At 37.6% G+C, this 19,557-nt stretch overlaps 1 protein-coding gene across 2 annotated transcripts in view; it reads right to left on the reverse strand.

Annotated features, from left to right (window-relative positions):
• Positions 1-955: 955 nt before the first annotated feature.
• The window catches only part of nrg3a (neuregulin 3a), a 314,521-nt gene continuing 295,919 nt past the window's right edge, over positions 956-19,557 (reverse strand). The window contains exons 8-10 of one of the 2 annotated variants that reach the window (XM_079854769.1): positions 15,553-15,671; positions 12,024-12,203; positions 956-4,114 (exon numbers count right to left, since the gene is read on the reverse strand). In XM_079854769.1, the coding sequence (XP_079710895.1) occupies positions 3,547-4,114; positions 12,024-12,203; positions 15,553-15,671 (867 nt within the window). In that variant the 3' untranslated portion in view covers positions 956-3,546. The remainder of the gene's footprint in view (positions 4,115-12,023; positions 12,204-15,552; positions 15,672-19,557) is intronic. The other variant, XM_079854770.1, reaches the window with a different exon arrangement.

The following is a 19,557-nucleotide window of genomic DNA, read 5'->3' on the forward strand; positions in this document are numbered from 1 at the left end:
CTGCTACACTAAGGATTTTCTTTGATGGTAGTCACTGCTTGACCTTCACGGCAGTTACATGTTTCAGACTGTAATCACTCTTGCATTGATTGTGACTGACTCTCACAACTCCCTCAGACAGCAGCATGGACCCTCTCAATACACCAAAGGTCTGGTACCCTCTAAGATTGAGAGGGTCCATGCTGCTGTCTGAGGGAGTTGTGAGAGTCAGTCACAATCGATGCAAAGAGTGATTACAGTCTGAAACATGTACCTGTATTTTCTTTTCAACAGCCTTGAACAGTCCATGAAGTGTTGGATAATACCGTATTATGCAACACTTCATGGACTCTTCAAGGCTGTTGAAAAGGAATCCTGCTTCTTTCCACACTGCACAGCCAGTGGAAGACATGTTTCTGGACTGATCATCTGGCTGCGTGGACTGTGACAAACCTTTCACAAACAAAACCTCTTTCTGTGTCATTAGTATCTATTTTCAGTAAGATGGAGAAACCCCCACAAAAATCCCCACTGTGGACTTGCCTTTCTATCTACTATCCCTTGTTTTTTTTTCTTTTTTTTTTTTTTTCTCATCCATAATGTGTGGAGATGGCAGGATAGAAAAATTTCATTAACTGAAATAAAGCTGCAACAATATAATATAATTTCAATATTGAAATATTCGATGAAAAACTTTAAACACCAACAAATGATAAATGTTGCTGTGAGCAACTAATTGAAATAAAATAAGTTGAATTACAAAAAAAAAAAAAAAATATTCAAAAGAAACCTGTAAATAAATATAAAGATAAAAGATATAAATAATAAATAATTACTACAATATAAACACTCATAAAAAGCATAGGTGTATGTAATCTGTTGTTTTAATAAATCTAATGTTTTTGGATTTATATTAATAATAATAATTTATGATTTAGTAAAAAAAAAAAGCACTCGTTCTAAAATTATTCAACACTGAAGATTCATCTTTATTGAAAAAATAAAAAATAACTAAATGAAAAGAAAGCTATTTCAATTAGGAGGGCAATAATGCAGTTTTTCACATACAAGAATTAGCTGAAATTTAATTTCTCGGTTTTGAAATTGCACATTAAAGTACGTCAAGGGGCTGTAATACAGAACCATGAAGTTTCGGTTGTGCTCGTGTTACACCTTCTTGTACAGTTGCAGGTTTCATATACTGTCAAAACATGTCTTGCAATATACTGTCGTCAGAAATGAATTCATCAATCACATACCTTGCATTCTGGAATAATGACAGCATAAAGTACCATACATTGTAATTACTGTGCAAAAACATAATTGAATATACTTAAGCACTAGTGTGCAAAATATGGTCCAGCTCAAATGAAACCTTTCCCACACTATTTCAATTGAAAATGAACATTAATAGCTGTAACAGATGGAGGACAGTTTATATATCTGCTGCTATGCCCTGGAAATGAATTAGTCTGCAGTTTTATAGATCACTTAGCAATGTGTGAAGATCACTTTGTTGCATGTGTGAAGTTTCCGGTTACCTATGCCCATAAAAAGAGACATGCATCCATAAATAAAAAAAACACCAATCATGAATGTTCATACTAAAAAACATAATATTTTAATTGTTAAAAAAAAAAAAAAAAAAAACCAGCAAAAACAACTTGTGACCTCTTGGGAACTTGTGTGAATTTTAATCCTAGAATTGTAATAAACCATTAAAAGTTACAACTTGATATTTTCCATTATAAAAGATGTCATAAAAATGTAATTTGTCTGATAAAGAAATAGTATAGCTTTAATATCTAATTCTATCCTGTCTTTCCCATATAGTAATATTGTTACATTACTTCTGCTGCATGATTACATGTTGCTGGTGGTGTTTTGGCATGTATAGTGTTTGAAAGACATGCCATCCAGACTTCAATTCACTGATGAGGTCTGTCCTTTTGCCAGGGAAAGGTTTTATAAGATCAAGTGAAAGTCTTATCTGCCTGCCCTTACAGCTCATTCTGCCACAGGCTAACCTTTACTTTGCTTTCTTTTACCAGGAGATAGGTTTAATTTCATTTTGGCCTTGAGTTATGTCTGGCATGGTAGACACAATTTCGGAAGAAGGACAAATGCAACATGCATTAAAAACAAAGGTCTTAAAACCAAACTACAGTTGGCGGTCTTAAATAAACGCTTCATGAGGAACATTCAACAATTCAACATAATGCCGTCATTGAGCACAGGTCTACTAAGACTGATCTATAAAACTCAGCAGACCACTTGTGTTTTTATACCAGGATTTGGGTTGAAATCAGCAAATGCAAGTCATTTATAATGCAATTTTCTCTTTGTGGGGCATTTCTGTTAATCATTAACTATCATGGCTTGATTCTGCAAAACAATACCATCAACATGCACAATTGTGTGAATTGGGGGGTCAGAAAAAAACGAATTAAAAAGATTGGAAACAAAGAAACAGCTTAACTAAAGATTCATTGTTAATTTTTCTTTCTTACCACATTTGGTTGTTAATTCACACAAATATTATGTCCCAATCCAAAGGTAGCATACAGACTCACAAACATAGTGATCGCTGCTCCCACCCACCTTCTAAAAAAGCAGCAGATAATTCCATAAGAACGAAAAAACAACAACACTGAAGCTCCTTGTGTTGGCCGAGACCGCCCCCTCCCCTCCCCCTATCCCGTGCATGAATATCCTCGGTCCCTCCAGAGAGGCGTCGACAGTCTGTTTGTGCATCTCAGGTGGTGTGCTGTATGATGTGCTCTGTTCCGTTAGCTTATCCTTACTCATATCCGAATCAATATGAAGAAGTGAACGCACCGAGGCACAGAAAACAAAATGCAGATTGCTCCACAAATGGACAGACACACCAAATTCTTCCAATTGATGTCTTGGAGGCAGTGCTTAACTATCAGTTACCTCATGCCTGGATACGATTAGCGTTTAGAAGTTAAGTCCAATTGTAATCCATGTTCCACTGTTTTCAAAGGCAGATGGAGCCATATTCCTTGGCAGGGTGAAGGACAGTGACTGGGATGGTGATAGTAAACACAGCTGCTGCAGGTGCAAAACACAAGATTGTGTGTCGGACAAGCTTAACTTGACTGTAAATGAGTGAAACAAGTGAAAAAAAACTCATTTTTGTTTTTAAATTATTCTTTTTTTTTTAAACCACCGAGCATCAAGTCTTTAAGGACGTGGAGCTGATACATTACAAAAGAAAGTTTCTCATTCCCATATTCCTTTTTTTGTACTTGGTCACCAGTTTGAATTCATATATTTATATCCATTTATATATATTTATGTATATTTTATACAGTTAAAAACACCATGGAGATGACAGACTATTTGGTTTCTTTTTTCTAAGTAGAAGTTTCTCCTTAAATAAATGCATATAAATAAATTATCTTTTCACATGTTCTAGGCTGCCACTCTCCCACGCTTCTACCCACTGCAGGTCCTCAGAAATTCAACGGTAGGTTTCAGTGGTATTTTGGCAGAGCGTTCTGAAGCCCCAAGACGTTTGTGGTTAGTCCTGTCAACCCCTTCTCATTGGCCAGGCTGTGTGGCATCTTTGTGTGTGTCTCTCGGGTTCACTAAGTGAGTCTCCGTGGGCCCAAAAGAGGCCACTCCCCCTTGTCCACCCCCATTTGCTAAAAGGATGCACACAGTCTCTTTGGCCCCTTGAGGGACGAAGCTACTGATGTCCTCCTGTTTCCTCTGGGCATGTGCTAGCGCTCTGAGCTGTTCCTGAGCCTCATCCAGTAGTGAGGCCACTTCCTCCCGTCTAACAGCCGCTCGGTTGGAGACCGGTACGTTGGACTGTTGATTGACAGCTGAAGCATTTGCTTTGCTTTCCAGAGGACTAGTACGACTGCTTCCATCAGTAGGGACGGTTTGCATACAGGAGACCTCATCCTGGTAGGAGTGGACGGAGGGGATGATTGGTATAGAGCAGGGTCGGTAGGGAGCAGGAGGACTTTGGCCAGGGCCGCCCGACCTGAGGCTCCTAGCGCACCTGTGGTCTAAGTGGCTGCTCCAAGATTTTGAGGATTGTGAGGCTTGCATATTGTAAAAGGAATCCTGATGTAGGTCATTGTCTGGGCCGGAGATGTTCCTGCAGACAGAGGAAAAGATGACAGAGTGATTAAGGAAAAGAGAGGAATGTCTATATAATCAGAGTGCCAAAAATTAGGTTTCTTAGGAATGTTTGTTGAATCCTAAGAATTGATACATATTCTAAAAGCCAAATAAAGCTAAAGTGTGTGATTTCTGCCCCTGTAGCATCAACAAACACAATTGCAAAAATAATGATTGGTTCAAACAGGTTCCTGAACTTGTCACTTGGAAGTCAATCGGCGGCCATATTTGAAACATCTCCAGGCAGCTATTTTAGGCATGCAAGACCAACTCCTATCTACTTGAACGGGGAAATACTGAAATCTCAAAAACTGCTTGCCGATTTCACATTTAAATATTTCAAATCCAGCACCAAAATGAGTTGAACTGACCAATAAATGTTTATTTCGGTCAAATAACATAAAAACAGTGTATTTTCAAAGTTGGTCCAGTCAATGCATTGCATGAATCTCAGGACACTAACTATTTTAATGGGAACTGGAGCTTTTAACAGCAGCTGCAGAGGCGCAATGACTTGGCCAATTGGCTCTCTTATTTAGAAGGTGAGACTTATTCTGCAATATTGCATGGTGAATTTTCTCCCATTCATAGTAATACAAGTGAAACGTCTTGGTATATGCAGCCTTTGCCATAGTCAGTCAAACAAATAGTCCCGTCCCAAACTCGCACCATTGGTTGAGTCAGTGTTGCTTACTTATTATAGTTCTCTGCATATTAAGGTGGGATACAAGAATGTATTTCAATAAAAAAATCTGAAATTGACCCTGTCATCACAGCAGACATTATTTGTAATTTAATGTCTGACGTAATAAATGACTTAATGAGCTGCATAAAAAACAAGGATTTTTAAAAAAAATGTTTAAGCTATTAAAGGACAAGTTCGGTATTTTACACTTAAAGCCCTGTTTACAGATCGTTTCTGATGAAATAGAACGGTTAAGATTAAAATGTGGACACATGCTGCTGTCCCGAGAATTTTAGGTTTATTTCGCTTTCCCCCCCACCTACACAATGGCAGCCTATAGGCACTGGAACAATCCTTCCTAAAACGCATTAAACTTTCGTTTACAAAGACGTGAAACTCACCGAGTGGTCAGGGGTGTTCACTGATATGCTCACACAAAAATCACTGCAAAATATGCTTTCCAACAGGTGTTTTACCATTCGTTGTAAAACTGTGGATCTATTTTTCCAAACGTCTCACACCCGTACATTCTTCCGTTGAGAGCTTGAATAATAAATACTCCAGCCCAGTTGGTGGCGATAAAAAATGCACCTTTGCCAATTGCAAGCAAACCACTGGCATTTAATTGAATACACAGAAGAAGCAGAAGAAGAAGAAGCGGCGGAGTAATACCGTACCTCACACTGCACATTCAATTCAAGTCAATGGAGTTGGACAAAAACTACGATAAAACCTGTTGGAAAGCATCTTTTGCAGCGATTTTTGTGTGAGCATATCAGTGAACACCCCTGACCACTCGGTGAGTTTCACGTCTTTGTAATCGAAAGTTTAATGCGTTTTAGGAAGGATTGTTCCAGTGCCCATAGGCTGCCATTCTGTAGGTGGGGGGGAGAAGCGAAATAAACCTAAAATTCTCGGGACAGCAGCATGTGTCCAAATTTTTATCTCAACCGTTCTATTTCATCAGAAACGATCTGTAAACAGGGCTTTAAGTGTAAAATACCGAACTTGTCCTTTAAGTGTTTCTGGAATAAATAAAAATACTACACATTCAGGTATCTCAGTTCATTAGATATTCAACATTCAATCTGTCTGGCTGGTAGCCCAGTGTCTTCTCTGACTCATAATCGTTTAGTTCAGCTGGGCTTTAGCTGGTTTCCTGATTCAGAACTTGCTGCTCCCCGTGGCAGTCATTCTTAAGCTAATCTTCTGACGATTTGAAAGCAAAATTCTTTTAAAAGGGATGAAAGCAGAAGTTCCATCCAACCAGACCTTTGGTAAACTAATCTCTCAATTTAGGAGCAATCGGTATTGTTCCCCTGATTCATTATCTTTGTGTAATAATTCATAATCCCTGACAAAGAATGGCTTTTCTCACAGCATCAATATTTAACAAGCACTTCTTTTTCTGATAAAGACCGAGTCAGAGTTAAGCCTCAATCAAGGGGAGGCAAATTGTCTGATTCTATTTTCTATGAAACAGAAGATATGACAGAAATGCCAAGTATTCCAGCAGGCCATGGATCATTTATCCTGAAATATCAAGACTTGAAAACAGTTAAGGATGCATGGATTTAGCCTGAGTTTGTGAGATTTTGCTTAAGATTAAAGATCATGATTTGATTTAATGTGATCATTTACAGAAATATCAACAGAAAAGACAGCTCTTTTGAACAAGGCTAGAATTTCACATGCTTTTAATGAAGCTCCTTCTGCTATTTTGTGCTGAGCACATCTCTCCTCTAGACGCATATATCAAATATAGCTTTGACTATGTGACAAAAGGTCTGGTTCACATTGCATCTTACTCTGCTTACAGAGAGGAAGAGCCTGCCTGCCTGCCATTTAGAGCAAAGTTTCTCCAATCCTCAAGACCCATCTTCCAGAAAAACAGCAGAAAATATGTATAGACTTGTGATTTAACCTCTTAAGTGTCACCGGCCCACCGGTGGGCCCAAAATCATTACATATTTAAAACAGTAATATCCTATAATAAACATAAACTAATCTTGACAAACTATATATCATTTGAAAGCTTACAAACTCTAGTTTTCATATTTGGTGAATGATTTCCAAAATAAATTAAAGAGGAGCTGTAATTTATCAATTTGCAACAAGAATATTTTCATATTTATAAGGCGTGTTCAGACCTTTATTTTGAAATAGCAATGAACATGAAAAATCATGAAAGAATGGATGAAACCTCAGTTTGTTTTCATGCCAAGAGTTCAAAAGATATCATCCATTCAATTATTTTAGAAAAAAATATATTAATATGTTTTTAATAACACATATGGAAATGAAGGCGCCCTTATATGGGCAGTAATGGAGTCTGGTTGTCACCTAGTGAAAATGTTTGGTACTGCGCCCAAACAAAATCTCACTGAAAGCTCATTTTTTGAGATATCAACCTAAAATTTGAAACACGACTTATTCAGATTTTTGGCTTTGATTTTCTAGCAGTTTTAGAGTCGGCCAGGTTTTAAAAATATATATTTTATATAAAATATGAATAATTAAAATTTTTAAATTGTACATTTTCATAAACACAAACTTATATAACTTTTTTTTTTGTTTCACTTTCTTAATTTATTTCACTTCAACAAAAATCTGCCAAATGTCTTCTTTAAAACAAGACCAATTTTACGTCTATACTCCAAAGCATTCTTTAATTACAACCATTTAAAGTCGAAATGTGCATTTTCATGTATATTTAAAAAAAGGGGGGTGACACTTAAAGGGTTAAATGTTTATTTACATCCAAAACGAACAGCTTGGTTTATACTCGCCACGTACGCACAAGCGCGAAGGTGCGCATCGCAAAATGAAAATAAAGGTCTATGTTTAATAAAAATGTTCATGAAATTAAATAAAAATGTTTAATGTTAATGTTTAACCGTATACATAATGGGAACTATATTCTCAGAAGGCGAAGCACTACTTGGGCGGAGTGATTTGCTCGCAGCACCTGAGAAGCCCCGTGGTGAGGAGCAGAGTTCGCTCAGAGTTGGAGTAAATCACTCCGCCCAAGTAGCAGTGCTTCGCCTTCTGACAATATAGTTCCCAGTATGTATACGGTTAGAAGATGTCTGTGTCTCATGTGACCTTGTTATTTGTACATGCTGTGACTATACAAATCACAACATGTAAATAGGAAAATGTTGGCGTTATTTTGTCACTTATTGGGAGCAATATGCTAGCTGGAGCCGTTTACCTCCAGTCTTTGTGCTAAGCTAGGCTAGCGGTGGGTGCGTCAGACAGAGTTACGGCACGCACGGAGATGAAAAGGGTATGTATGGACTTATCTAACTCTGGGGGATACGGTGAATAAGCTAAAGTTCCAAAAAGTACGCGTGTTCCTTTGACTCAGAAAACAATACATTCTAAGTACCTTAAATGAAACTAAATATATTTCAAATTCCAATTATTTATCTCTTTAAAACAAGAAACAAAGAAAACCCTGTCCTTAACCACAGTCAGCAAATCAGATTAGAGCTTGCCCGATTGTAAAAGGAGACTGCTGGTGGTCTGCTTATATAAATGTAAGTTGTATCTCATGGATTGACAGATCATTTCCAGCCATTTTAATTATTACAGTGTAAGCAAGGAGAAAACATCACTTTTGAGGGTCAGTAGGTTACACTGTCGTGCTGCTCAGTGCAAATTATGATTTATAACCTTATTTCTTGCAATGCTGTTGTTCTCATCATATCATGTAACAGTTTCAGATACCTGCATGAAATAAATTAGGCTGAAAGGAAAACAGCTCAAGGGGTGTCACTGTAGTCAAATACATTTAGGGCATGCTTTGAGGTCTTGTATAATGAACAGCCCGGCCTCTTTGAAAGCTTCTTACTGAAAATACTTTAATAAGAAAACACTCACTGTAAGACAAATGGTCAGGTTTTAGATACCGACTTTATCAATAGGAGGTAATCCACAATCTGGGAAATATCTGAATTGTTTTATACAAAACAGTGGGACTTAGTATGAGTAAGCAATTATAAATGTTGTCTACATACTTGCTAAAGTACCCAGCTCGAGGGAATCCAGACAACCCAGAGGGGGGTTGACAGGTACCTTTCGATCTAAAAATACTGGGAACAATAACACTATGAGAAATCTGTTCCCTACGTAAGCCATTCTAGCGAGATAACAGCAAGCTTTCTGGGACGGAAGGAATGAGACGGCCAATTTTTTTTTTCTGCTGTCATATGCAAAACAGTTCTATCTCTGTCTCTCTCTCTCTCTCTCTCTCTCTCTCTCTCTCTCTCTCTCTCTCTCTCTCTCTCTCTCTCTCTCTCTCTCTCTCTCTCTCTCTCTCTCTCTCTCTCCCTCCCTCCCTCCCTCCCTCCCTCCCTCCCTCCCTCCCTCCATCCCTTTTTTCTGTCACTCCTCTCCTGTCTCGCTCCTGCTCTCTCCTTCTCTTTCCTGTCCCGTATCCCAGCCTGTCTCTATGGTAACGGAGCTCTCTCCGGCAGAGAAATATTCTTTTGCAGGCTGGAAGGCTGGAAATAGGTCAGTGCTTAGACCCCGTTGGAGATTTTAAGGGAGGTGGTGTCTTCCGCACTGCAAAGCCTTCCTGTATAGAACACGAGGACTAGCTGGGCCAGGATAGCCTATAGTGTGTGCGGGTTGATGACTGGACCATTCTAGCAAACTTATACAGGAATGCCCATTCCATTGATATATCACTGGCTGTTTAATTGGCTATGACAGTGTGGTTTTTATTAGCTGTGCTGCTCCTGGAAAAGACAGCACTCCCCAGTGCCCTCCTGTCTCAGTGAGTCATGCCTGCATACAGAACTTCAATAATAGAGCTCAGACAAGCCCGCTTGTTGCTCTCGCAGTCGGCATGGAGACAAAAGCATACGATCACCACTGAAAACTTGGGAGCAGTTATAAAACAGGCTTTATGGCACATACACAAAGCCATTAAAGATATACTCTGGGTAAATGTATTTTGCCATACAATGAAAAGTAAACCTTGCCAGTGACATACCACCAGTCATGGGACCTCTCTTGCCTGAGAGAGACAGGGCCCTGCCCACAAGTGGCAACATCTTTTTTCATGCTTGTATGTTAAAAAACAACAACTTATTTTTCACATATTTTACATTGTTGCAGCACCTCTGCAACACTAATCTGTCTGTAATGCTCTCTTCAGTTCCTGTCTCTAAGAAGCCCCTCCCTCCGAAAAACTCAATGTGATCTGATTGGTCTGCTGGATCAGCGTGTTGTATTTGGTTAACCAATGTGTGTGTTTTGGAAATGTCACAGCCCTTCCCATAACCTCCTGGACATGGCAAAACACACTGCTAATGCAACTCAACCAGGCCTCACACCTCACACCAATTATTTATATGAGGGATAATGTGACGTGTATGTTCCTGGAAGAAAACTCATAACTCCCTTTGGAGTGGACTTTGTGCTTTGTAACCTCAAACAGCAACATTACATACTAAAGAAAGCTGAAAATGTAAAAAAATCAATAAAAAAAATCATTCCTTCCACTTTAGGAAAACAAACAAACAATTAAATTAAAGGGACACTATGCAAGTCTGAGTGTTTTTTCTCTACGAGCTCCCCCTAGTGTCTGGTAGTATAATGCTTTCAAACACTCTGTCGTAAAAACGAACTGTTGTCCCTCCCCCCTCGCCACGAGCAACCCAGCTGATCAGCTGTCAACCTAGCTGAGCAGAGGAACCGGCTATTTCAAAACCAGTTATGTCTACCGAGGCAAGTAAAGCAATACTTGCTTTCCAACTGATGGCGATTTTTTTATTTATTGTGTTGTCATGCATACTAGTATTTTTACCGGGAACGAACGATATGAACGAGGCGAACTACTGCTTTCGTGTTTGTTTGTTTGTTTGTTTTTGGGAGAATGGGCATGAGCATAAAAAAAATATATATATCGGAGGCTAATATTTGTCTAAAGTTATATTAGCAAGGTCTATAAGTTCATCTGGTAGAATGATGGTTTACCTTTGCTTGTCTAAGAAAACATCAGAACGTTTTTTCTAACTCGATCATGATATGTGCAACATTTTGCGCGTCTGATATTGCCTACCATCAGACGCGTTGACTTAGTGACATAAAATAAAAGTGTAAGTTACACAAATAAAACCGACAGAGGAACGGCCAAACAACTACAGAAATCAAACGTGTTTGCTATGACAATGCCTAACATCAAAGTTATAGTATCTAGCGTACTAGTAAGCCCCTAACAGACAGCGATCATAATAAAAACCTTTACAGACAATAGCAAACATCCTGAGGTCGCAATTACTTGAAATTTAAATATTAAACACAGTTTATTCCAAAGATACTTAACTTACAAGTGCAACAGCAGGATCAGCATCCGTTTTGCAGGCTTCTGTTTCTCTCAGTTCTCACCATTCTGAAAAAGCCGGTCCGATATATTTACTCGAGTCTGACTTCTTGCTCGGTCAGTCTCCCGTTTCCTCTTTCGTTGGTCCTCCGACAAAGATTTCCTAGCTTTCTGCTTCTTTTTTACAGGTTCAGCCTCAGCCATAACTCAATCTATCGTTGCCCTTTGCTTATAGCTAGCCCGCCGGTGCTTGAATAGGGGCGTGTACGTGTGCAGTGCCGTCAAGCAATTCGTTACATCGCGAGACCTGATATCACGCGATACTTCCTGACACCGACCCGCGTCCCAAAGTTGCAAGTGAGTTTTTTCCGCTCTCGGGCACCAGGGGGGTGCGAAACCACCACCATTCAACCCGAAATAAGTAATATAACCATTCCACTGACTCCGAAGCTGTTCAGTTAAGGTTAAAAAGTTACCTAGAGCACCTTTAATCTTTATATATTGAACCTGAGGAAAACTTCTTGAATTCAGATCTAAGATGCAGTAGGAGAAAAAGTGAGTGTAATAGTCTCTGCCTTGGGTTTTGTGGTAGAAGCTGCTGTTTAAAACTACAGATTGGCTCATAAATCTAAGGATAGAGGGAACGGACAGAGGGGTCCTGGCAGAGGCACAAAGTTTCACCTACCAGAACTGACTCACATGAACACCACCCTACCTCCTTGCATGCAATTTTCATTGCATTAATGCATCCCGTTCCTCAGAGATTCACGGACTAGAGTTTAATCCATTGGGGCAGGACTATGCGCAAGCATTAAATAATTAGTATTAAGCTCATTGACCTGTAGCAAATTAATGTTGCTAACTAACCTTCTCACTGATTCCCTCTCTGAGCTGTCTACTTCCTGTAGATGTTGGTAGGCAGGACCAGAATCTCTTGATCCACCAATGGCATTCAGACATCCTGTGGTTATGGGTGGTGTTCTGCGAGATGCAGGCCGAAGAGCAGAACGACTCCTCTGATCTGGACTATGAGAAAGGGAACCGCTCCTTTAAAATAAAACAAAAAACACGTCACTCACGGATTTCTTTATTTGTACTTTCGTGTTAAATTTCACGTTATTGCTGGAGTCAGTTTGATCCCCAGTGAGAAACGGATCAAATCTGAAGAGTAAATGTTTACTCAGGGATAAATAATAATAATATCTTGATGTGGGGCTTTGACTAAGCCAGATGAACATATTAAAAGCATCAGAAGAGAATTGAACAACAACAATAATATTTATTTAAAAATTATGTATTTTATTTTAATTATTTGTATTATTAGAAGGTATTGTTTTTTGCCTTAATTTTACATTTTTATTTTAAGTTTGATAGGACAGACGAAGAAAGAAAACGACTGGATAGGAGAGGCAAACAAACAAATAAAACAACCAAACAAAAACAAATTATTAACAGAACATGAAGATTAAACCAGTGTACTAGTTTAGTAGACTAGCTAGTGTACATAAATGGCACTTTTTTTTTTACAAAAGAAAACAATATATTTACTAAAAAAAAAAACAGACAAACAAACAATTGATCAAATAAATACAATAAAACTGATATTTTAAATATTTTACATCTGTCTTTGTTCTACTGATGTTTTTTTTTTTTTTTTTGTGAGGAAATCCTAAAAATAGCACACGACTCAAAACAAAGTAAAGCAGCGATACTCAATCTTATTTCTCTCAGAGAATTTCTATCCCAGTCTATAGTGTCCTAATGTTAAATGCTTTACACTCACACTTTCTCTCTGTCTCCATCTGGTGTGCTGAATGTTTTACAAAGAAGGACATGTATAAAGCTTGCTGAGAAAGACACTGGAAATAAACAACACTTCGGAATTCAGGATTTGGTCTACATGCATATATATGTATGTGTATATATGAGAATAATGTACTAGATATATATCCTCTATCATTAAAAAACGGAGCACATTACCAATGAGTCACCTTGTTCCCAATTAGATATTTATGTGATACTGCTAGGAAAACTACAGGGAGATGTTGTACATACGTTTCCACCGAATGGGGCCACATTAACATGGAGATTAATTGACCTATAAGACCGCTGGCAGTGAGGAGCACACATTTGACTATTTGGTAAAAAATAGCCTGAAGAGAAATTCATGCTCGATTTTAGAGATGAGTCTCCAACAGAGAGATAATTCACTGCATATTTAAGTCCTTCCTTACACTGAGTCAAGTGCAATCAGTTAAATTGTAATGATCCTTTGAAGACATGACATTTGGAGAGGGGTGGGACAGGGGCAAAGGCTGTTTGCAAACAAATTGCAAGTCATCATAGAAAAAAAAATAGATATGTGATTGCAAGAGTGCACTGAGCCACAAACAAAAACAGAGTGGAATCAGGGCTTAACGTTTAGTTTGATGAAAGTATGAGGATTAAACAGGGCTGAAAGGATTTGTCTCTGCCATCAAAGACCACCCCAACCCCTCGATAAAACCCTATGACACACGAGAACTCTTATCCACGCACGTGCTTTGGGTGTGGATGACCATCATTTAAATCAAAAGATCATTCATATCAGATTTTTTTTTTTTTTGAATGAAACCTAACAATCTATTAAATGCTTAAACAACAAACAAACTCCATTTCAAAGACATTCTCTAAGCTGTCAGAAAAACATTTCTGAGCAATCCTACCTTAGCAATTGTTGTGGTCCGTTTTTTCAGACAAGCTTTTGTGCTTTCCCAATGCAAGTCTATTGTGGAATTATATATGGATAGTTGTAAATGCAATTTTATGGATATTATTAGAACATAAATCACTGCTGCCAGGTCACATAATAGTATCTAGAGAGGATCCAAATAGTAGCCTACTTCTTTTTAAGAAGTAAATAGCAAGTGCTGTCATCAGTAAGAACATCTACATTTGCTTTAAGGTAAATCTTTTCTTTCACATATTGATTCACGTCATTGTAGTGCTGATAGAAACTAAAGAATGTGCAAATGTGTTCAGTTCACTCACACTAATATTATCAATTATAAATGATTTGACTAATAAGTATTTGCCTTTATTCTGATTTGTAGCCTCCACACTTTTTAATCATGTTACTGTGCAATTTAACAGTTTCTTTAATGAAAAACAGCAGATAAAAATACTTTGCAATGTTACAATTCATTCCAGCTAATTTGAGAATAATATCCGATACGTTTATGAGCACATTTGACTGATAATCACACTGTTCACGGAAATTCCTACGGGAAGCTCTGTTAAGCTTGTCTGAGTTAGCCACCTGTCAGACATATGTTAGCGTTCCAAAGTTTGAGGTCAGTACGATTTTTTTTTAAATAGAATTATAGATTAATACTTTTATTCAGACACGATAAATGGATCAAAAGGGACAGTAAAGACATTTATAATGTTTAATACAAGATTTCTATTTCAAATAACTCATGTTCTTTTGAACTTTCTGTTCATCAAAGCATCCTGAAACAAAATGCATCACAGTTTCCACAAAAATATTAAGCAGCACAACTGTTTTAACACTGATATAATAAGAAATAACAATTGATATAACAAAAAAACTAACTCAGAAAAACAAGAAAACCAAGGAATACGAGAAACAAAACTGAGGAAACCAATGAGACAACACCAGACAAAGAACATGGGAAACACTGGGGTTTAAATACACAAGATAATAAAGGCTGGAACAAGGATCAGGTGAAAGTGATTAGTAGCTTATGGAGATAAATGAGGGTAACTATGAGGAAACAAGGTAAACACTGAAAGTAAAACACAGGAACCATAAGAACTGCAGAATGCATCCTAAAAATCCAAACAACAAAAACAAGGTACACAAACCCCGGGAATACCTAACAATTACTTCTTTTACTGTATTTACTGTCTAAAAATGCAGCTTGGTGAACAAGACTTTTTTCGAAAATGTAACCGACCCTTGAACTTCTGAACGTTATTGTATCTTTTGGAACAAAACATGAACCTGCCATATTGTAATACACCAGAGATCTGACCATAAACAAACACTTGACTGGTAAATTACATTTCCATATACTGTTGCCACCTATGTTTTTGCTATGACAGAATTAATGCATATTAATGTATGTATTGCTAATTATAATTATTATTTTAATTTTTATACTATTCTGTAAATGTACCGCAATCATTATTGCATGCAATTTAATTTCTCTCTTCTTTATGACAGGTCTTTATGCTGTATCGTTACAATAATCACTGTCAAAATTTCTTGCAATGCCATTCAATTATTATGCAAAAAGAGCAGTCTTTAGAAGGATTTTAAAAAATGGTTTTATGACGACATTAAGAATTTGCTGTGATGATTGTTTAAGAAGCAATATGACTTTTATCATACCTGGTGTGTTTTCCTGTCAATGTGCCTTGTGGATTGGTAGAGGCAGCAGTGCTTTGAGCGAAACTGGACTCCCGAACAGCGCCTCCAAGTGGTGGCAAGGACCTTGTGGGTTTATAATACTGCAAAAAACACAATATGCAAGACAAATGTTAAATATTACGCTGTTGTCTATGGGCGATTCAATGAACTGTCAGCTAAACTTTTAATGAATACATTTTTTTTCAGTCCCAGTTGGATAATGCATCCAGAAAGCTCAGTCATCTTCTCTACTCTTTGCCTTGATTCTTGGCTTTGACAAAGAGTCAGTGGACGGTTTCCACTGATGTTCAGATAATCCAACAGACCTCTATGGAACCTGCAGACAAATCTAATTTAAATTTCACACCTTGAAAGAATTCCTCATAAAAACCCTTTTCTGCTTCAGGCAGAATGCACACAATGATCTAAATGTCAGAGAGATACTTAATCTCCTCCACTATCCCACCTTCACTTCACAGTGTCGAGTGGAAGAGAAGAGAGGGAGTGTACAGGAAGAGAACTGATGGCTGACGGGGGATCAGAGAAGGGCACTAGAGTTTCACTTTTAGGACTGTAACAATAGGATGTAAATCCAAGCAATGTCCCAATAGCTTCCTCTAATGGAACTGTGGGAACAATGTGCAGTGGCAGTAGAGACCATATTGTTTTTTCTCCATCCTTTTTCTTTCCTCATTTACATTTATGCATTTAGCAGACATTTTTTCCAAAGCAACTTACATTTCATGCAGAAAAACATTGAGAATGTAGAAAACCTATAAAAACATGATCAAACATGTGGGTCCACATATGTGAATGTTTTTAAAATATTATAGCCATGAATAAAAGCTTTTTATGTTCTACATTCTCAAGTGCCTTGGCCTCATGTTTTTTGCACACTGAACTATCCCACATCCAAAGAGCACTGCGATGCAGACTTTATACCCCAGTAGCCCTCTTTGCATCTTGTGTTCTATACATTTCATCAGTTAAGCATTTCTTGGGAATCCAATTCATGACTTTGCCATTGCTAGCGCCATGCTCTACTGTTTGAGCTACAGAAACACTGGAACTTTATTGTGATTGCTTAAAAATATGCAGTGTATGTGCATAGTAGCTCATTATTTTCCGTTCTGCAAATTATGACCGGGAGCATCTTTACATTATGATTCGAATGCGTCATGTAACATCCCACCCTACATGACTTTTTCATTTGTGATATAACAGTAGCTTGGAGGAAATGTCTTGTGTCTGTGAAATATTGACACTGCCTTGACAAAGAAATCAAATGACATATGCAAGTGTGACATTTTTTTTTTTTTCAAACCTGGGCTGAGTAAGCTGACAATACATATGTGAAATGTAACCCACAAACAATACCATGGGCAATTTTAAAATGTTTTATCTATTTTGAAATGAGTCATATGTTTAAAAACACTTACATACAACTTTATCTTTTAATTCAAAACAAAAAATAGTTTATGATTACTTTAGCCAGTTATGTTATGCTACTTTATGTTATGACCATCTTTCTCTCTATGTTAATATGAATTGCATAGCTGTATGATCAAGAGACTCATGATGACAGTGAATGTGCTATTGAAAATATTAGGTGAGTGGGAAGGAGCTATAACGAGAAAAAAAGATGTATACAGAAGGAAAAAGGGAGCCAGAGAAAGAGTAGAAATGAATCTGTGGGAGGATGTGGTGGAAGACATTCTGACTAATACCAGATTTATGTGAATTCAGAGAGAAAAATAAAAGCCAAATATTCAGAAAAGGTAAAGAATATGGTTTGCTAAAATGGTCATTCTGTAGTGCTTGAAACATGTGACCATGAAATTATAACATCAGTTAATTTTTTTTTTCTCAAACCCAAACATATTCTAGCAATAGTGTGTATATATATATATAAAATATGACTCAGAGTGCTACAAAAAATCTTAAAAATCATTTCATGCAACAGGTTTGAAAAAGCTGATTCATTCTAAGATGTAAATGGTAATTTCTGAATTTAAGTTCAACGCTTTATCACATGGGTAAGTATTAGAAAAGCTAGAAGCCTATCATTACTGAAGCAGTCAATTTCTTTTTCCGTAGAGATGCACTTTGACCACACTCAAAAGAACCTGTTCAGGCGATCAATGACTTTGTCCGAAATCTTTTGAAAGCATCTTTCTGATCTGGAAGATTATTTTTTCAAAGCACAGCCACCTACATTTCCAGAAAATGCTGGTAAACAAACAGGCTTGAAGAGGCTTAGCTGTCAAATGTATACATACTGAAATGTTATTTTGGGGGGGTGTATAATACAAATAAGCTGAAAATTGAGATTTGTAAAAAAAAATTAACTCTACAAAATATTTCTAAGTAGCATAGCAGAAATCACCTCAGACATCATGATGGCACATATCAAAGCTATAAGAGCGAGTTCCTCACAGCATGACTTTGTTATACAGCTATACAGAGGCGAATATATGGGATATGGGGAATAATGAGCTCATTGGAAGTTAACATGTCTATGTTCTTTTCGATGCACCTGCTTTGAACATAGTTGCATTAGGCTGAATACATGCTGGTGTCTCAGAAGGACGTTAGGAGGGGATGTTAATATAATGGATGTTTTAATTTAGCCATTATGACATGGCTAGAGCTTGTGCAATCTGCATGATGTGTCCCAAGTTAGATGGTAATTGTTTTAAATGCCATGCCAGAGAGGAATATCTGGAGTAAATGTGTTACATGTGACAGGGTTTAGAGAGCTGTGAATCGCTCAACTTGCTCACCCTCATGCTAGCCACATGTCAACGGTTTGAATGGTATATTTCACATCCATAATAATAAAAAATTGTGTGGTATGCAGGGGCAAAGCTAACAACAAATAATTCACATTTACATGGCAAACATCAGCCTAAAATATCATTCTAGACCAGACAGGTTGTATGTTACCTGCATATTATAAATGTTTGTTAATATTGAAGGGTGTGGATTTTGGAATAAACTGCTGCTTCAATGTATATGTCATAAGTAATTATAATAAAGGTATTCATCAATATTTTTCCTCTAAATGTCACATGAGTTGAATGACTTCTCTAGGCTTGTGAGATTTTACTTTGTCATCGAAATTACCAGTGTGATTACTGAAATGTTCTTTTCATGTATTCTCTAATGTCTGTATTTGATATCTGAATGCAGTAACAGTGCTTGCTCATTTAGCCCGGCTTCCAGAAATGAAATATGGAAATTTGTTTTGTTTTTGTTAAGAAAGATCTTCAACGTGTCAGTACATACATCTGTTTTTCTAGGGTACCCTGATGACTATAAGTCACATTGAAGTCTATAATTTAAGGGAACCTTTCTCAGTTAAAACCTTACTTTCCAGTTAGACTAAAGTGTAGCTCTCCTTGAGAGAAAGAACGCATTATCTTGATGTTTTGAGACGAGACTCCTGTTTATAGTTAGAGCCTGGCCAAATCCAACCTTGGAAAAGCTGTGTGTCAGTGTGTGTGTTAGTCTTTTTGGTTGCAGGTTAAGGAACCACTGGCATTATTGGAGATTGACTGAGTTGTTGTTCTGGACATGTTGGCGGCCAGCAACCCAAATATGAGAACTGGAAGGTCACGACGTGCCTAACTTCAGGCTCCGAGTGTCAGCTGCATAATCAATGGAGATATGCTTCAATCTGTCTCTGTATATGGTTGGAAAATTACTATGTTTATCTATTTCTTAGCCAATGAGAATCAGTCAGCCTGAACCAAGGACGTATAGCTTAGACCTTGGTGAAGGGTATAATTGCTGTGATCTTTGTAACTGTAACCGGGCGGCTTACGAACTCCTGTATGAGTCTTGAAGCTGACTTCTGCTGATGAAACTGCAAACTATCTTCAGTAAATCTTTAATTTATTATAATTCTGACTCCGGGTCTTCATTCATCATATCTGGTTCTGGGTCTTTGACTGTAAAACCCCTTACAATATGCCTGTGGGTTGA

Source organism: Squalius cephalus (genome assembly GCF_949319135.1).
Source record: "Squalius cephalus genome assembly, chromosome: 21".
Classification (NCBI taxonomy): Eukaryota; Metazoa; Chordata; class Actinopteri; order Cypriniformes; family Leuciscidae; genus Squalius; species Squalius cephalus.